Source organism: Mesoplodon mirus (genome assembly GCF_964341445.2).
Source record: "Mesoplodon mirus genome assembly, contig: HAP1_SCAFFOLD_1262, whole genome shotgun sequence".
NCBI lineage: Eukaryota > Metazoa > Chordata > Mammalia > Artiodactyla > Ziphiidae > Mesoplodon > Mesoplodon mirus.
Window position 1 is genome coordinate 1 of NW_028294825.1, and position 15,987 is coordinate 15,987.

At 55.9% G+C, this 15,987-nt stretch overlaps 1 protein-coding gene across 1 annotated transcript in view; it reads right to left on the reverse strand.

Moving 5' to 3' along the window:
* Window positions 1-52: 52 nt before the first annotated feature.
* Window positions 53-15,987, reverse strand: part of LOC309797945 (death-inducer obliterator 1-like) — a 32,654-nt gene continuing 16,719 nt past the window's right edge. Inside the window, 13 exon segments of the mRNA XM_082646312.1 lie at window positions 53-1,921; window positions 1,924-2,045; window positions 2,047-2,945; window positions 2,948-4,098; window positions 10,277-10,472; window positions 11,279-11,368; window positions 12,096-12,249; window positions 12,693-13,221; window positions 13,445-13,580; window positions 13,844-13,948; window positions 14,108-14,224; window positions 14,757-14,916; window positions 15,164-15,641. Coding sequence (XP_082502438.1) covers window positions 1,095-1,921; window positions 1,924-2,045; window positions 2,047-2,945; window positions 2,948-4,098; window positions 10,277-10,472; window positions 11,279-11,368; window positions 12,096-12,249; window positions 12,693-13,221; window positions 13,445-13,580; window positions 13,844-13,948; window positions 14,108-14,224; window positions 14,757-14,916; window positions 15,164-15,641 — 4,964 coding nt within the window. The 3' untranslated portion in view covers window positions 53-1,094.

A 15,987-nucleotide genomic window follows, 5' to 3' on the forward strand; every position in this document is an offset into this window, starting at 1 on the left:
TGCAAAAGTAACTTTATGAAAATATAAAAAAATTATCAAAGTTTCTTGTACAGTCAAATAAATGAGCAAGTTTTTTCTCTCTTTCGCACTTCAGAAGTACTTGGAAAATACACATGACGAGAAGCGGTATCCTGTGTCTCACAGAGAAAAGCTTTCTAGTTGGCAGTTCTTAAGCTAGTATCACTATTTTCATCTCAGGCTTTACACAAATATTGTTCCGTTTCAACGACAAACGTCGAGATTTGTCACCTGACAAGTACCACAGTGCAGAGCTCGTGCACCTTTCCCGGGACAGAGAACGAACCGCTCAGATGGTAAAGTTCAACAAACAAAAACGTTTGTTCCTCATTATCCAAATCAAAGAAACCTACTCCCTCCACCCACCCTGCCTTTTAAAGTACACTTAATTGCTTTCTTTTCTCACTTTCTTTAGGCTGGTAAAATTTACACCTTTCAAAATAAATTGTTCTTTAAAATTCCACAATTTCTATTCAGATGTTGCTTTTAATCCTGTTTGGGGCTGGGGGGAACATGTAAGGCGATACCTAAACACTGAGCAAAACCAAGAAATGTGTTTTTGTTTCCTGGTTGAAATTTGTATTTCAAATTTCTTCATGACAACAGAAAGATGCACCTGTAAGTCTGGTGTTTCTCAACATTCCAGAGACGAGCCGACACAGCCATGCACAGAAACACGCGGCCGCCTGCCCCGAACCCTGTGAAGTTAGCTTCTGGAAACAGGTATCACAGATGAGAAGATGTCAGGAAAGGTATGGCTCTGAGGTCCACTAAACTCCCTTAAAATTTACAACAGTCAAGTTATGAGAAAAGATAACTTTATAATCTGAAAAGCAATATGCTCTTGTAGGTACTTTCCCATTTCAGTACATTCAAATGGACATGTTAAAGAGTTCTTAGTTTTTTGTTTTTACTTAAAAAGCGTCAGAATTGTAAAGGTGTGAAATTTGCTAAGAAATAATCACACACAAAATTACAGTAATTTCTCAAGTCCAGAAGGTTCTGTCCTGTGCGTCAGCTCCCAGCTCTTTCCAAGACCACCTACTTAGCACGTGAGCGCGGCTTCACGGGCGGCCCTAGGTCTGGGTGGCGGGGGCGGCGCCCCGCAGGGCCGCGGCCTTGGGGTCCCGGGGTCGCTCCGGGCTCCGACTGCGGTCCCTCCGGCGCTCCTGCTCGCGGACCTTGTCGCCTTCGTGGTCCCTGCTGCAGGACCTCTCCCGGTCACGTCTGCGGTCGCGGTGGCAGCTCCATCCTCGGGCCCAGTGCCACTCGCGCCGCTCGCCCCTGCCCGCGTTGCGCTCGCGGCCGCGGTCCCACTCACGGCCAGTGTCCTTGTCGCGGGGTTGGTCCCACTCTCGGCCTCGGTCCCAGTCCTGCTCGCGGCTCCAGGTCCGGCCGCGTTCCCCCTCCCATGGCTTCCCACGCTCCCGCTCGCGCCGCCGGTCCTCGAGGGCCTGGCCCAGGCGGCTGTCGGGCGGTGGGGCCTCGGGCTCCTCCGGGGCCTTGTCCCGGGGCCGCCCCTTGCAGCCTGGGCCTCTGTACTCGTGGCCCCTGACCTCGCCGAATTCGGCCTCGGGGCCTGGGGCCGGCGCGGTGGGTGGCGCGGGCGGGTGGCTGGGCAGCTCCAGCAGCGCCCGGGGCGCCGGCTTGGCTCCGGGGGTGGCCGGGCCCTGGCAGTGGAAGTGTGGAAGCACCGATTCGCTCTTCTCGGGGAAGGGAGTGGCCCCCCGGGGACCCCCTAAGGGCAAGGGCGCCGGTGCCCTCTGGCCGGTGAACCTGGGCGGCGAGTGGACCCTCTGCTCTTCGAACCGCTGAGGCTGCCTCCCCCTGGGTCCCGGCACGGATCCAGGAGCTTGACCCCGGGGGCCTTCAAACTGCCCAGGGTGTGGCCCCCTCGGCCCACAAAGTGGCCCGCGGGGGGGCCTCTCTGACCTCTGAACTGAGGGGGAGGAGGGCCACCTCGGGGTCCTTTAAACTGGGACAGCAGAGGCCTCCTCTGGCCCCCGAACTGCAAAGGCGTGGTGCCCGCTTCCCAGGAACGGGGCCTGCTCGGGCCCCTCGCTCTGGCCAGGGGGGCCCGAGGCCTCACCGTACGGGGCCTCCGGGAACTCCCTCTTCTCCCCGTGGGGGTCCTTGCGGTCTCCAAATGGAGGCGGCCCTGCTCCCCTGGGCCCGTCCACGTGGGAAACGGATGGGCCCCTCCCATCCCTGTAGGGAGGTGGCCCGTGTGGCCCTGAGAACAAAGAAGGGATGGGCCCGTTTGGGGGCCCGAATCTGCCTGGTGGAGGCCCCCCTCTCGGCCCATCGTTATTAGAATTCTCTTCCGAGAACGGAGGGACTGGCCCCCGTGGGCCTGTGAAATTGGGGCCGTGAAGGCCCGACATCCCGAGAACGCGCGGTGCAGGCTCCCGCTGGCCTTGGAACTGGGGCACAGGCCCCCCTTTCTCTGCTGCGGTGGGGAACGTGCCGGCCCCCTCACCCGGCCTGGGCTGTGGCTCTCTGTCTCCTGCGGTTTCAGCTGCCAGGGAGTCACGTTTTTCGGGAAACTGCGCATTTCTCTGATCCTCGTACTGGCAAGAGCCCAGAGGTTTTTCCTGAGAGGCGTACACTGGACCCGAGAAAGAATCCCTTCTTCCGGGAGGGTGGAAGGTCTGGCCGTCGTGCTGCCAAGGGAAGAGGGGCTGGAAGGAGGCGCCCTGCAGCGTGGGCAGCAGCACCTTCCGGGCAGGCCTGGCCGCGCCCTCCACGCCGGCCGCGCCCTCAGGCCCCGGGCTTTCTGTGGGCTCGCGCAGGGGGCCGTCCTGCTTGGCCGGCAGTGGGGCCTCTTCGCCCGGAGCCCACGGTGGAGGGGCTGACTCTGGCTCCGCCTGGGCTGGAAGTGGCCCCGGGGGAGCAGCGGCCCCTCCGGGCGCTACTCCGGCCGGCGGGGGCCTCGGGGCGCGGCCTCACTCTCGTTGCCCTCCGTGGCCAGCCGCCTGGCCTGCCGCGGGTCCCGGCTCAGCCGCGCCTCGGCGCTCGGGCCCGGGGCCTGGCTGCCAGCGGGGAGCGCGGGCTTGGGCGGCGGCGGCGACATGAGCGCGTCCGACACGGAGAAGTGGGCCATGGAGGCCCCGATGGCCGCCCTCTGCTGCCTGAGCGCCTCCTCCTGCTCCTCCACCTGCTTCTGCTGCTCCTCGATCTGCTTGGTGAGCTCCTCTATCATCTGCTGCCGCTCGGCCAGGGAGGGCGCCTGCAGGCCAGGCCCGCCGTGCGCGTCCACACACATTCTGGTGGGCAGGTCGTCGACGGTCACTTTGGCTTCTTCTAGGATCGTCTCGTCCTCCGGGTCATAGGCCACCTCCTCCCGCTCAGCTGCCTCCGCGGCCTTGTCCGTGTCCTGGCGTCTCCCGCGGTCTCCGAGCTGAGTGTCCAAGGCTCTCTCAGGACCGTACTCTTCCTCGGGGTCATACGGCCTGTCGTCTTCCTCCTCCTCCAGAGCTCTGTCTTTTGAGAGCTGACCAAACTGCTGGACAATTGGGTCCAGCAGAAGCGCCGACGGCACCCCGCCGCCGGCTTTGGCTCTCGAGTCTTGGTGGGGGGCTGGGGCCGACTCGGCAGGCTCTTTGGTGGGGGTGTCAAACGCCTTCTTCTTCCCAAAGAGAGTCTGCAGGATATATTCTAGGGGTGAAGCTGTTTTTGAAGAAGAAGTAGTGACAGAGGGAGCGGCCACCGCAACCGTCACTGACGCGGGTGATGCTGTGACAGTGTTCGTGGCTCCTGGTTTGAGCGACGACAGTATCCGTAACCCGGAAGATGAGGCCGGCGCACCTGGTGCTTCTGGAGGAGGGGATGGGGGTGGGGGAGACCCCGGGGGTGTGCTGCTGACAGCCGCGTCCCCTGGGCGCAGCGGGTACTTGCGGGGCTTCTTCTCAGGGAGCAGGGCTGCTGGCATTCTGGGGTGGACGGCATCCATTTCTTCTTGTGTCTGAATACGGGGCCGCTTCTCCTCTGTCTTGTCTGATTCGCCAGCATTTGAAGGCCGCTGTATTTTTTGGCAGATTACTAACCCCAGTATTATGTTTGGACGCGGTGACTCAAGACCTAAAAAGCAAAACAGTTGCGCAAATTTTAGAATCGAATTGTAGCTTTTGTCCTTCAGGGGTCAACTCTGGGTGTGAAGGGCAGCGGGGGGATGGTTTCCAGAGGGAGGAGGAGGGGGAAATTCTGTGGCAAAATAGAACCAAGTGTTCGAAGACCGGCTGCAAAAGATGCAGACTGCACCGCGCACCTGCCCAGCCTGACGGGCCCACAAACCACAAAACCAAGGGCCCAATGCACACGTGCGTTTGCCCAGTGCTAAAATTATTACAGATTTTCAATTATACACAACGCTAGGGTAGAGGCGCGCTGGGGGAGGTGGGGAAGGCCAGCACGCACACACTCCAGGACGTTCACCTACTGGGAAGGAAGCCTGTATGTACCAGGATGTTTTCTAAACAAACTCTTAGCTGTGTTCCTTCATTTGCCTCTTGCTACAAATCAGGAAGGCAGCACCCCCTTTCGACTTTAACTTATGAGCTGCAATATGTAAATTAAGCTATTCATACTAAAATTAAAGGTTCAATTAAGGACCAATTCTACAACTCAATTATAATGATCAACAAAATTATACGGATCGATATAGCACACGCCCTTCGATAAATTCATGAGTCACTGGTGTCAAAATGACAATTGATGGGAAAAGTGATGCTGACCAAAATGCCTAAAACAAATGTTCTTGCAGGTTTAGAAAGACATTCAATGACCAGTAACTTCTCAAAAGCTACCGAACGCTCAGGTCTCTGTCAACACAGGACGTGCGGCTTAAAGCCCAAAGGTGTTCAGGACAGGGGCAACAGAGGTCAGATCTCGCGCACAACACGCTGGGAATTTCAGAACATTGCACAGTTCTTAAAACATCATGATTTCTTAACACATTCTTGGTCCACACATTCTGGATTGTGGTGCACTGGACCAGGAATGCTACTGTTTCTGTACGGCTCCGCCACCCTCACAGTAATAACAAACCTGGAATACCAACAGGGGAACAGAGAAGCCCACGTCACAGATCAGTAAGTTAGGGAGAAACGATAAACACGGCACCAAAATTTTGTTTCAACAGCATATTTTGAATTAATCAAATTGTATAAACTCAATTTACACATAAATCACTATTGTGTAAAAGACATTCATGCTATATATTTTTGGTTGACTCACTAAAAAAGAAAATCAGCACTGTTTTTCCTATTCTTTCTGTGATTTGAAGTTGATCACAGATCAAAGAGTTGTCCCTAGACACCCATTGTGTAGTTCTGAGCGCCTGTCACCCTTCCTAAATTCCAACAGAGATGGGGTGACATGCCGAGCACGAGGGTGGCGGATGTCCCATCCCGCCCCCGAGGAGGAGGAAGACCTGGCATGCCAGAGTGAGCTGGGCTGGCCCAGCATCCGCATGGATCGGCGAGGTACTGCTGGCCCCCCTCCCCACTGTGCTCAGCGCCTCGTTTCACAGGCTGACATTCAAGGGCTGAGGTGCCCATGAAGACACCCACTCATGATAAGAGGAATGGCTTCCAGAATGTCCTCTGCCTGCCCTTCTAATGACAGTGGTGACTCAGGGGAAGGAGGAGCTGGGCAAAGGAGGGCGTGGACACAGGAAGGCCAGGCCCACTGCACTGAGCATGGCATCCAGATGGTTCTGCTCAGATGTGAAAGATACTCTATCAAGTTCGCTTTCTAATCAAAATGAATTATTTTAACTTAAAATAGTAAATCTCTCACTCGCTGTAACAGCCACTTACTGAATAATTCACAGCTCACTAATATCCAGTCTGGGGCATAGTCAATAGCTCAACTAGCTCTCGTGGCCCTCTCTGGACCGACTCTCACCGACACGGCCCCAGAGCTGGCAGAACAGGTCCCCAGCCGAGCCACAAGCTGGAGCGTTGGCCAGCCCCGTGAGCAGGAGCAGCAGAGGAATGTGCTCGGCCACGCGGGCGGGGGCGGGGAGGGCTGGGGAGCCCTGGCCGGGGGCGTCCTCTCAGCAGCCCAGGGCCCACGACTGTCCTCACTGTCCTCAATGCAGATGGGCTATGCTACCTGTGAAGAGCTTAACCTCTAAGGTGCCAACACCAGGGCTTGCGGCATGAATCACGTTTCAGGTCAAAGATGCTGTGTGTGGAGGCTAAGGCACTGCGTTAAATCCAGGGAGATGGGGTCCTGTCCTCGGGAGGTGTGCCAGCCCTACAACTTGCAACAGCTTTATATGCCTCCTAACAAAAATGATACACCCCCGACTTGGCAAAATTCTCTAGACTCTACCCTTTGCGGTCACAGGCATCACAGGTGAGGGTAGGATTCAATTACTTAACATTTACATTTGTTTCGAAAACAGTAAACTCCCTGGAGACCAGCATCTAACTAAGCAGCTAGTATTTTTAAATGCTTTCAGCTCTCAACTACTTCATCTACACACACCCGTAAGCGATCTAATAAAGCTCCAGAGTTGGAGGAGTGTTAGTTATGCATTTCCCCACTAATCTTCCCCAGGATTTTACATTTGAATTGGGCTGTTTTTGAAGCAGTCAAACCTTCTCTACTTCACCTGTGCATGTTATGGCTGCATGGAGACCTGAAATGTAACTAGCACCGTGGAGATGACTTACTCGTGGAAGAATATGATTCACTGTGCTACCGGGGTCTCGGCAGTGACCTTTAGGGAGGTGAGGGCACGTCTGGCTCCACCCCACTCCGCAACCTCACGACAGGCGCCTGGCAACGGCACGCTGGACACAGTCAAAGGGCTACTACCACTGGGGCGGTGGCAGGGGCAGCTTTCCCCCGAAGGCCCCATTTTCTGCCTGGGGCCCCTGTGGGCGCGCCCACTGTTGAGTGTGACCCCTGGAGAGGAAAGGGCGCCCCGAGACGGCGCAGCAGCAGTGAGCACGCTGCCTGCGTGCAGAGACAGGGCTCCCTCCGGGGGCCCGGGGCGCCCCCCCGGCTCCGCACAGGGCCTCTGTCCCATGGTTACAAGGGGGGTGCTTACTTACCGACCTCCCTTTGAGGGCAGTGGTGAGGCTTATGACTCATCAAGTAGATGAGAACTAGGTGGAAGGCCACTGAACTATCATTTCCAGACAAGGGGTACTGGTCAGACTGAGCACCGGGGCGTCAGCACCCCTGCCCGACCCCCTCCAAATTGCGGGAGCAAACGTGTCCACAATGTCCCGTGTGGATGAAACGAGCCTTCCTAGCTGCATGTAGGTCCCCGAGTCTTCACGGTGAAAGAAAGGGTCAGCCCCAGACCACCCGTACAAAGAGAGAAGTGGACAAACCCAGGGACGAGGGACAGCTGAAAAGGTGTGTGTGGATTTCCTGAGCCAAGACCCAAACCAGGATCTGTGTCCGGGTGTGTCAGCAACAGGGCCGCGGGGGAAGCAGCCCCCATGCACCTTGGACGTGGCACGGCGGGAGACGAGGTTTACTTTTAATTAAGAAACCAGCTGAAAGCTGCCCAACTATCAAATGAGGCTTTTACCCCTAAATCAACCTGGCATGCTCCACTATTCAGTATTTACAGTGAACACCTTCTTATGGTCTGAGTCTGACAAGACAAAACGTCCACCTCTGCGGGGACAGAAACTGTGCTGGAGTTAGCAGCAACCATCCTCAAAGAGGACTTGGGCAGAGACCCAGCAAATACAGGGAGAAGCAGCTGCCCGCCCGCCACACTCGGCTCCCATGCAGACTTCGCCCGCTCCCACTCTTGGGTCCCTAAGACCTGAGCAAAGCCAGGGCTCCGCGTCCCAGTGAGGAGAGCGTCGTCCATCCGTCCGTCCGTCCGCCCGCCCGTGTCCAGGCGCCCCCAGCGCAGCACCGCCGCCTGCACAGCCAGAAGCACACTGGCGTCGGCTGAGGCAAAGCCAGGTGGAGACACTCCTCTGTCACAGTGCACCTGGATGGGCACCAAGAGCTACCAAATGGTTCAAATTCAGACAAACGATGGCCAGTTTCCATGAAATATTCATTGATTTCAAAGGAGAGAGAAGCACTTTCCATTCAGCACCATTTTGCCTTTGATTACAACATCTGTACACAGCTACGCAGGAAGACACGCAGAAACTGAAGACGTGCTTTTATCTGACAATACTGCAAGTCACGGAAACGGTCTGCTATTCAGGAAGCAGTTAAGAGTGAGGACAGAAGGCAGACACCACGGATGGAGCCAGCCTAAGAGAATGGCCCTCTCCCGGCAGTGCCTCGGAAGGCAGGTCCCTGTCCTCTGCTCAGGGTGGTCCACACCTTAGATGCCCGAGGGCCCTCGACAGGCGCCCCCCACCCCCTCGGGAGGGCCGGGCACCCTGGCCTAGGCCCAGCGTCCCATCTGACTGCTCTTCCTTCCGTGAATAAAGCCCTTAGAATTAAAAACATATATACTAAATTAAACAAGCTGAGATTTAGAAGCCCTTCGATTGAAAAAAAAAGTCTTTAAACGTTTATGGTAAAATTTCCCGTACAATCACGTTTCCAAAACCCCTCCTACTACTTTATTTTAATGAAACATTCGTTCTCTATTGTGGATGAACACCTGCAGGCTTTTGAGCATCCCCTTCAGGAAGTGACAGCCTTGGCAATGCAGGTGGAGGAGTGATGTCCACTCTGCTGGTCATCAAGTGTGGTCACTTAGCAGACGAGGTGGGCGCCCTGCCCAGCCTTCCTCGTCCCCGTGTCACCCCGGAACACCCAGCGCGGCCCCCTCCCTCTGCCAGCCGGGCCCCAACCCAGCACTGCACCAGCTCCCGCCGCGGCTCCGACTGGGGATTTCCTCGGTGGCCCCCGCGCCCCTGCCTCCTCACCACGCCTGACCTCATCCACCTCTGCCCCGCTCAGGGTCTGTCTGTGGCCCCGAACCTGGCAGCCCCCTGCTCGTGTGACCAGGTGCACCGGGACGGTGTCAGGCAAGACCCCATCGCGGGCTCTGCAGGTGGAGCCGTTGAGAGGGGCTCCAACACGGGTGAAACAGGGCTTCGTCACCTCCCAGGTCCCGCTGCTACAGACACGCAGAGTGTGCGTGTCACAGGATCTACGCTCACACTAGGCCCCGCACAGGCTTCCGCCCTTGTGACTGACCGGAGGCTCTTCACGGTATCGGAAAGTCGGCTTCACCACCGTCACCGCTGCGTCAGGAACACGGCGTCCAGGGAGCCGGCCGGCGTCCAGGGAGCCGGCCAGCGCCCCAGGAGCTGCCCGCCAAGAACCTCGGCCACAGCCCTCCCTGCTGCCCGTCAGGCGGCACCGCTTTAGTGCGAGGAATGGGACAGCCCCCCGGAGAGCTTGGCTTCTAACGTGTTTGGCACTGAGACAGTTCCGTGTGTTGTGTCAGGGGACACGAGCCCTGCGGTCACGGGGACCGACCAGGACGCTGGGCCCAGCCGCAGAGCCGCCGGGGCGCGTAAGTGCCTGGCCGCGGCAGGGGCGCTGGCCATGGACATGGAGGCGCCGGGCGTGGGCGTAGCTACTGCCTCTAGAAGCAGGTGCTTCAAGAGCCCTCACCGCGGGTTACACTCAGCATCTTTTAGGCTTAGCCGTTTTGGGGGCGCCATGGACAAGGAGACACTCCCATTTAGGCGAGACTTAAGTCCCGTCAACTTCTCAGGGTTAAGGGGAGTTGGGTCCCCAGAGACCACGCCCCCCCTTGGAATCACCCTTAGCTCCCTTGAGAAGCCTGAACTTTCTTTCTGGTCAGCCTGGAAATAATTCTTTAGAAGCAGCACTTTCTAAGGAATGAGTGAACAAAACGTGGTCTGCCAAAGACAAGAATTCGAGCAGCAGATTTCAAAGTGACTATTTCTAGAACTAGCTCCTGTCTCTCAACGCTGTTTTTCGTTTCTCCTCAAAACGAATGCCTGCAGCGAAGAGGCTCTGCCTGACGCCTGCAAGGAGCCAAGCCCGCAGGCCAGGCCCAGGCCCCGCCCTCCCGGCACTGCCCAGCCCCTGCCAGCAACACCCTGCTCATGCCAGGCGGGCGGGCTCCGGACAGGGTTGTCCCTCTTCACAGGACTTTTCTAAGACAATGCACACCTTCCTCAGGGGACCTCCCGTGCCACCCTCCACTATCCGCTGCTTCACCCCTGTTCCCAAGTTCCGCTGCCAAAGGCCGGGTCTAGGTGAGGCACGCAGCTCGCTGGGACGGACTCCGCAGGGCGTGGGGGGGACGTGTGGGCGGAAGCCTGGGGCCTACCTGGTCCCTCAAAGGGCAGGAGTTTGGAGGGGACGGGGTCCGCGGCGCTCAGCGGGATCAGGTAGAAGTCCTTGACGTGCCTGCTGTTGTTTACCACGACGCCAAAGCGGCCGCAGCTACTGAAATAGGAGTACAGAGAGACGTAGGCCACCTCCTCCTCCTCCGTCGCGGGGTGGAAGCGGATCAGACACAGCTCCTGCAACAAACAGAGGGCGGGGAGCATTGACCTGCGGCCACTCGGAAAGGCAGCCACTTCTCCTTGCACCTAAGCCCCAAAAGCAGGAGGGAAGCGAGGAGAGAAGCGACCAGCCCTGATTCTGACTGTCACAGCCCTGCTGCCCAACACATCAGAACAATGAGCTGCTGAAGAGGACACAGGCCCGAGTCTCAAGACTGCTGGGTTTGATCTTGGTTTCGGAGGACCTGCTTTAAAACTACTTAGCCCCACTGTCCTCAACACAGAGCCCACCTCCTGGGGCTCTCGTACTGATGGGGTACTCTGTGTGCAGGGCCAGTCTGGGGCAGCGTCTGACACAGAGCTAAGTGACCACTAAGCGTGCGATGAGCTGCCCGCACCTCCGAAACGGGAGGGCTGAACTAGACCAGGGTCGTAACCCTTCTGTGACCCCAGTGAAAACCAGAGCCCCTCCCCCAAAGAGCACTGCACACGCAGACACACAGCTGCGTCCGCATCTCAGCGGTTCAGACTCCAGCCCAGCCGCCTCCCCCGACCTCTCCTCCATCAGCTCAGACAACAAGGGACACAGCATCTGTATTTCTAACTCTGAACCGCACATGCGCTCTCACAAAGCTTCCACCGTCGTGCTACTCAGACCCCCCTTCACAGGTTAGCCAGCTGTCAACTTCAACGTCCAGCTGCAAACATCTCACCAACTACAGACAGTTTAAGTAGTAACGCGCAAGACGAGATGTCAAAGAAAGAGCCGTGTGTAAACAAACCCCTTCTCCCTTGGGTGCAGAGGTCAGACTGTGGGCAGGTACCTTAGACACCGAAGACCTGAGTTTGCCGACGTAATCCCAGACTGTCTTCGGGGCAATCCGTCCGCCGATGTGAATTGTGTCGGGCAGGTCCTAAGTGAAATGAGCTCTGATTCAATGGCCGGTGGAACCGTGGCCGTCACAGAGAGACACACCCCAAACTACCCGAGATTCACAACTAAGACAACTGCAACTATCCCAAACACAGCGGCAATAACTGTGTCAAATGTTGCTTAGTTGACTAACATCCGGGATTATGGGTGACCAAACCCAAGGGTGGTAGGAGGATAACCTTCTGCTAAATAGGATGACATTTAGCAAAGTGTGTTACTGTTGTCTTTTATGAACATACACATACAGGAAAGATCCAGGTATGTCTCAGAAGAGACTGAGCACTCTTTGTTAAGTCTGAAACGCTAGCGCTGTTTCGTTAATTTTGAAAAATAAAAGACCTGTCATGTGCACCCCTCCACACCAGGGCAGGTCACCCGTGCCTGGCCACACCTGCAGTGGGCACATGCACACCCAGCTTTTGCACAAGCTCTAGCGGAACAGAGGGAGAAGGAAGACAAGCTTCAGCTTTTTCAGAAAAGAGGGAGGGTCTGATTTCTCATTTGAATTTTCGCCACTGTCCAAACTGCGTAACCTGCTGACTCGGCCCGGCAACCCCTATTTTGCCTTCAGAGGTGCTTGTGCGTCCAGACACTCAGCAGGAAGGTGGTCACACGCCTGACTCCAGCGCGGGATCAGACTGCCTTTGGAAAACGCGCGCGTGCACGCACATGCACACACACACACTTCTCTCCCTCCTGGTTCTAACCTCACTGAGATAATCAAAATATCCAGAGACAGGAAACGCCTTAGTGACAAACTTCGCTACACTCTGCATGTTAATGAATCCTTTCCAAATGGTGCTGAGTTGAGACAAAAAGAGGGTGGTATCTCCTTCTGGAGGGGACTGGGACTCCGAGATGCTGTAAAACAAAACCACAGAAAATACGTGAATCTTTCTCTGCCCAAAGAATCCCCAAGATTTATTTATTTATTTATTCATTTAACGTGTTTATAAAAGCAAAGTGAATTCCTGCAAGTTTTGATAGCTTACTTTTTCAAATTAATTACCTTCATCATAATGATATGAACATTCTGGTCAAAGAAATATAAACTATATAGGCAATCAACTGGATGGCTGTAAATTCAAATTCCAGTTTTCAACAACTATATGTCTAAGGTGATAATTAGTCATCCTAAAACTGAAGCTTTAAAAAAATGCCTTTCTAAAATAGAAAATTGAGGAGAGTTGTATATCTGGGTGGATTTCAGAGCCAAACGACTGAATCACTCATTACTGCTCCTTTGTTCATCTGAAAGAAAGGCCACAGCTCAGCTGCTCAGACCACACACACGGGGGCAGCACCTGATGCTCGGCGACGGCGGGACCGACAGGAGGTATCTGGGCTCGGGCAACGTGGACGGCTTGACCAAGATGGACTTGGGCACCGTCACGGAGGTCGGCAGAGGCTTCGGGACATCCTGTCGGGGCTCTGCTGGGTGGGCGCTGCCTGGGCGGGCTGCCGAGGGAGCCGTGCCCGTGCTCGGCCTGCCTGGTGCAGTCCTGGGGTCTCGGCCGGACACCGTGACTGTGGTGAGCACTGCGCCGCCACCAGGGGCCGGGCAGGGGGCGCCTTCCAGGGCGGAGGGCTCGGGGTGGCCGTCCGCTGGAGGCACCGGGAGGGACTTTCCCTCCAAATGGGCGCGAGCAGCGCTTTCCAGGTCTGGCTCCAAGGTGTTTTCAGGCAGAGTTTCTGGGGCCGCATCATCGGCTGAGCTGAGAGCGGGCTCAGAGGCAGAGCTGTCACGCTTGGACCTTGAGTCCTCCTTCTTGGCAGAAGTTGACCACTTTCGTCTTTGCGGAGCTGGCTCATCTTCCGACGATGGAACCTGACCTGGAGAACAGAAGGCAGGCCTTCGTGAGAAGTCCCACACATTCGAGAGCAAAGCCTTCCCATGGGCAGACAGACGATCACTGCTTTAAAACAACAACACTATAAAGGTAGGGGCTCACTTCCTAAGCTTGAAGAAACAATTCTAGCCTTTCCACTGTGTAACTTGGTATGAATGCAGCCGTCCTGAGAAGGGTCTCCACAGTCTCCCCCCGGATCTGCTCACCTGTGCAGATCTTACAGTTCCGGTCAAAGAGGTGTGTGCGGTGCTGCCCGGTCGTGTCCTGCAGCATGCCGCCGCCAAGGCCCAGCAGCGGTACCGCGCTCCTCTCGGGGGCCGCCCGCACCGATTCTTGCTGTTCCTAAAGCACAAGAAGCAGAGGAGGTCATCTCTTTCCCACCCCCTCTCCAAATTAGCAGCACCCATGGAAAAAACATCTCACGTGATGAAGAACCACTGAAAAAAGAGGAAAAGGACTACTGAACACAAGTACTTGAGAAGCAATACAACTACACACACTTGTGTCAGCTCAGTGTCTTGCCCAGTAATTCAGGCACCTAACAATGTCTGGAACGGGATCATCTTTGTCAATTCTCGTGAGCACTGGAAATCCTAAACGCTTACATCACAATCTGATACTGGCGGAGAATCTTCCATATCGGGAATAGTTTCCGGTTTAACGGTCGGCTTCTTAGTCTCATTATGCAAGTTAGTTCCGGACTCCATCACCTAAGATGAAAAAGACAGACAAACGTGAACCCTTAGCCCTTCTTTCCCAAGGGGACTCTCTCATGCCAATAGGCTATTAATTCACTCGGGGGTGGGGTTGGGGGCGGCGTTGGTGTCAGGCTTCTGGCATCCGCAGCCGCCTCTCCCGTCGGCACACACAGGATTTGACGATCTCTCTTTCCACATGGAAAGCCCTTTGGAGACAAGTTCTTCTGGCTTCATTCTCACAAGTTTTGCCAAAGAGATTTCTTCACGCAGAACACGATGGAAGAGCCCCTGTAAACAAACATCTCTTGTTCACTCGTTCAAAACCCTCTAAGATACTGGAGAGGATGTGGGCAGCAAGGCAAGCCCCTGCCCCGCGGGGGCAGGACGAGGGCCCAGAGCCTCCCATCGAAGCTTGGAGAACAAGGGCCCTGAATTCGGGCAGCTGATCTCCAGTATCCCACCGCACTAACCCTGCTACAAAGACCACTTCACAGAAAACACAATTGACTGAAGAAGGTACAGTGTTAGGGACAAAGGTAGAAGAAATCCCTTCTGCCAGCGGGTTAACAAGGCGAAATGGAAAGTCAGAGTATGTGCCCTGCTTCTAAACACAGGCAAGAGGTCAAGAGGACGGTCCAGACAGCGTGGGCCCCGGCAGGCACACAGGCGCGCAGGTGGCAAGAACCTCAGCTGGCGAGCGCCTGGCCCCACGGGAACAGCATGCCACTCACCCGCAGCCGCAGGGGGACCCAGTGCCCTAACCCAGGCCTGGGCAGCCCCTGGCCAGGACTGCCCCCATTCCCGACGGTCGGACACGCACCTGGTCGTTGGGGTCCTTGAGGCTGAACATGAGGCTGCGGTACTTGCTCTTGTACCGACTGTCTGTGACTCGGAACAAGTTAAACATCTCCTTCTCGAGGTGCAGTGCAATTTTTCCTACTTCATTTTCTGTCATGATTAAGTCATCGCTGTCAGTGACTCTAGATGGAATGAAAAAAGCCCCACGGTAACTGCTGCACTTACCATGCCACATGGGATCTCAGCTCCCCAACCAGGGATGGAACCCCGGTGCCCCCTGCAGTGGAAGCACGGAGTCTTAACCACTGGACGCCAGGGAAGTCCCACATGTGACATTTTTCTTAAACAGCAGGGCCATCGTGAAACAACCACCCTTTACGTGGAAAATTTTCCACTTCAACAGATAAGAAACAAAGTGGAACAGCCCACCTTTTCCACAAGATCTCCTTCAAGGAGCGTCGTACGTTTTGCCGAATTTGAGAATTTGGCTGTGACGAGGCGGGGCGCGCGGGGCCCAGGCGTCCCGGGGCTGCAGAGGCCAGGGGAACCGAGGTGGTCCCAGGCTTCCTGATGGCGCCCACCGAAGCAGCGGAGCTGGGGAACTTTCTGGAAGCAGACGTGGCAGCAACAGGCGCCAGCCTTGCCTGCTTGGCCGAGGGAGTGCTGCCCGAGGGGGAGGGGGCAGCCGAGAGCCACGGCCTCTTGGGGATGGTGCCCTTGAACCCCGGTGGCAACTTTTTGATGGCCGGTTTGGCTGCCGCCGCATTTGCAAAAGGAGGGGACTTCTTTGGAAGGAGACTTCTGGGCGAGGGTTGCTTGAGGCCCCCCGAGGAGCCTGGAGGAGCCACCTTCTTCGGCACCGCCGCCACCGCCGCCTTGGCCTCTGCGCGTCTGTCCTCCTTCACGGCTGAAAGGAGAGGGGCCGCTTAGTGAGGCAGGGGTGCAGGGGACCCCACACAGCATGTGCACCCGAAACCAGCAAAGCTAATAACCAGGCATCACTGTGAGACAGATTTAAAGAGGATTTTTAAAGTAACTGTTAAATTCAGAAAAGGAGTGTAAACAGGGCTACCAGCAACATTTACGATACTGAATATACTTTGTTTCAGAGAGAAATGCTTTAGTATTAAAACTTTTACTTCAACCGATAAACCAGTAAGCGATCAAAGGCTTGATCTGAACCGTTAGCTTAGCCTGGAACTCCAAGGCCAAATTTCGCTGTATCAAGAGAAGGCATAGATTTCAAAGACCAC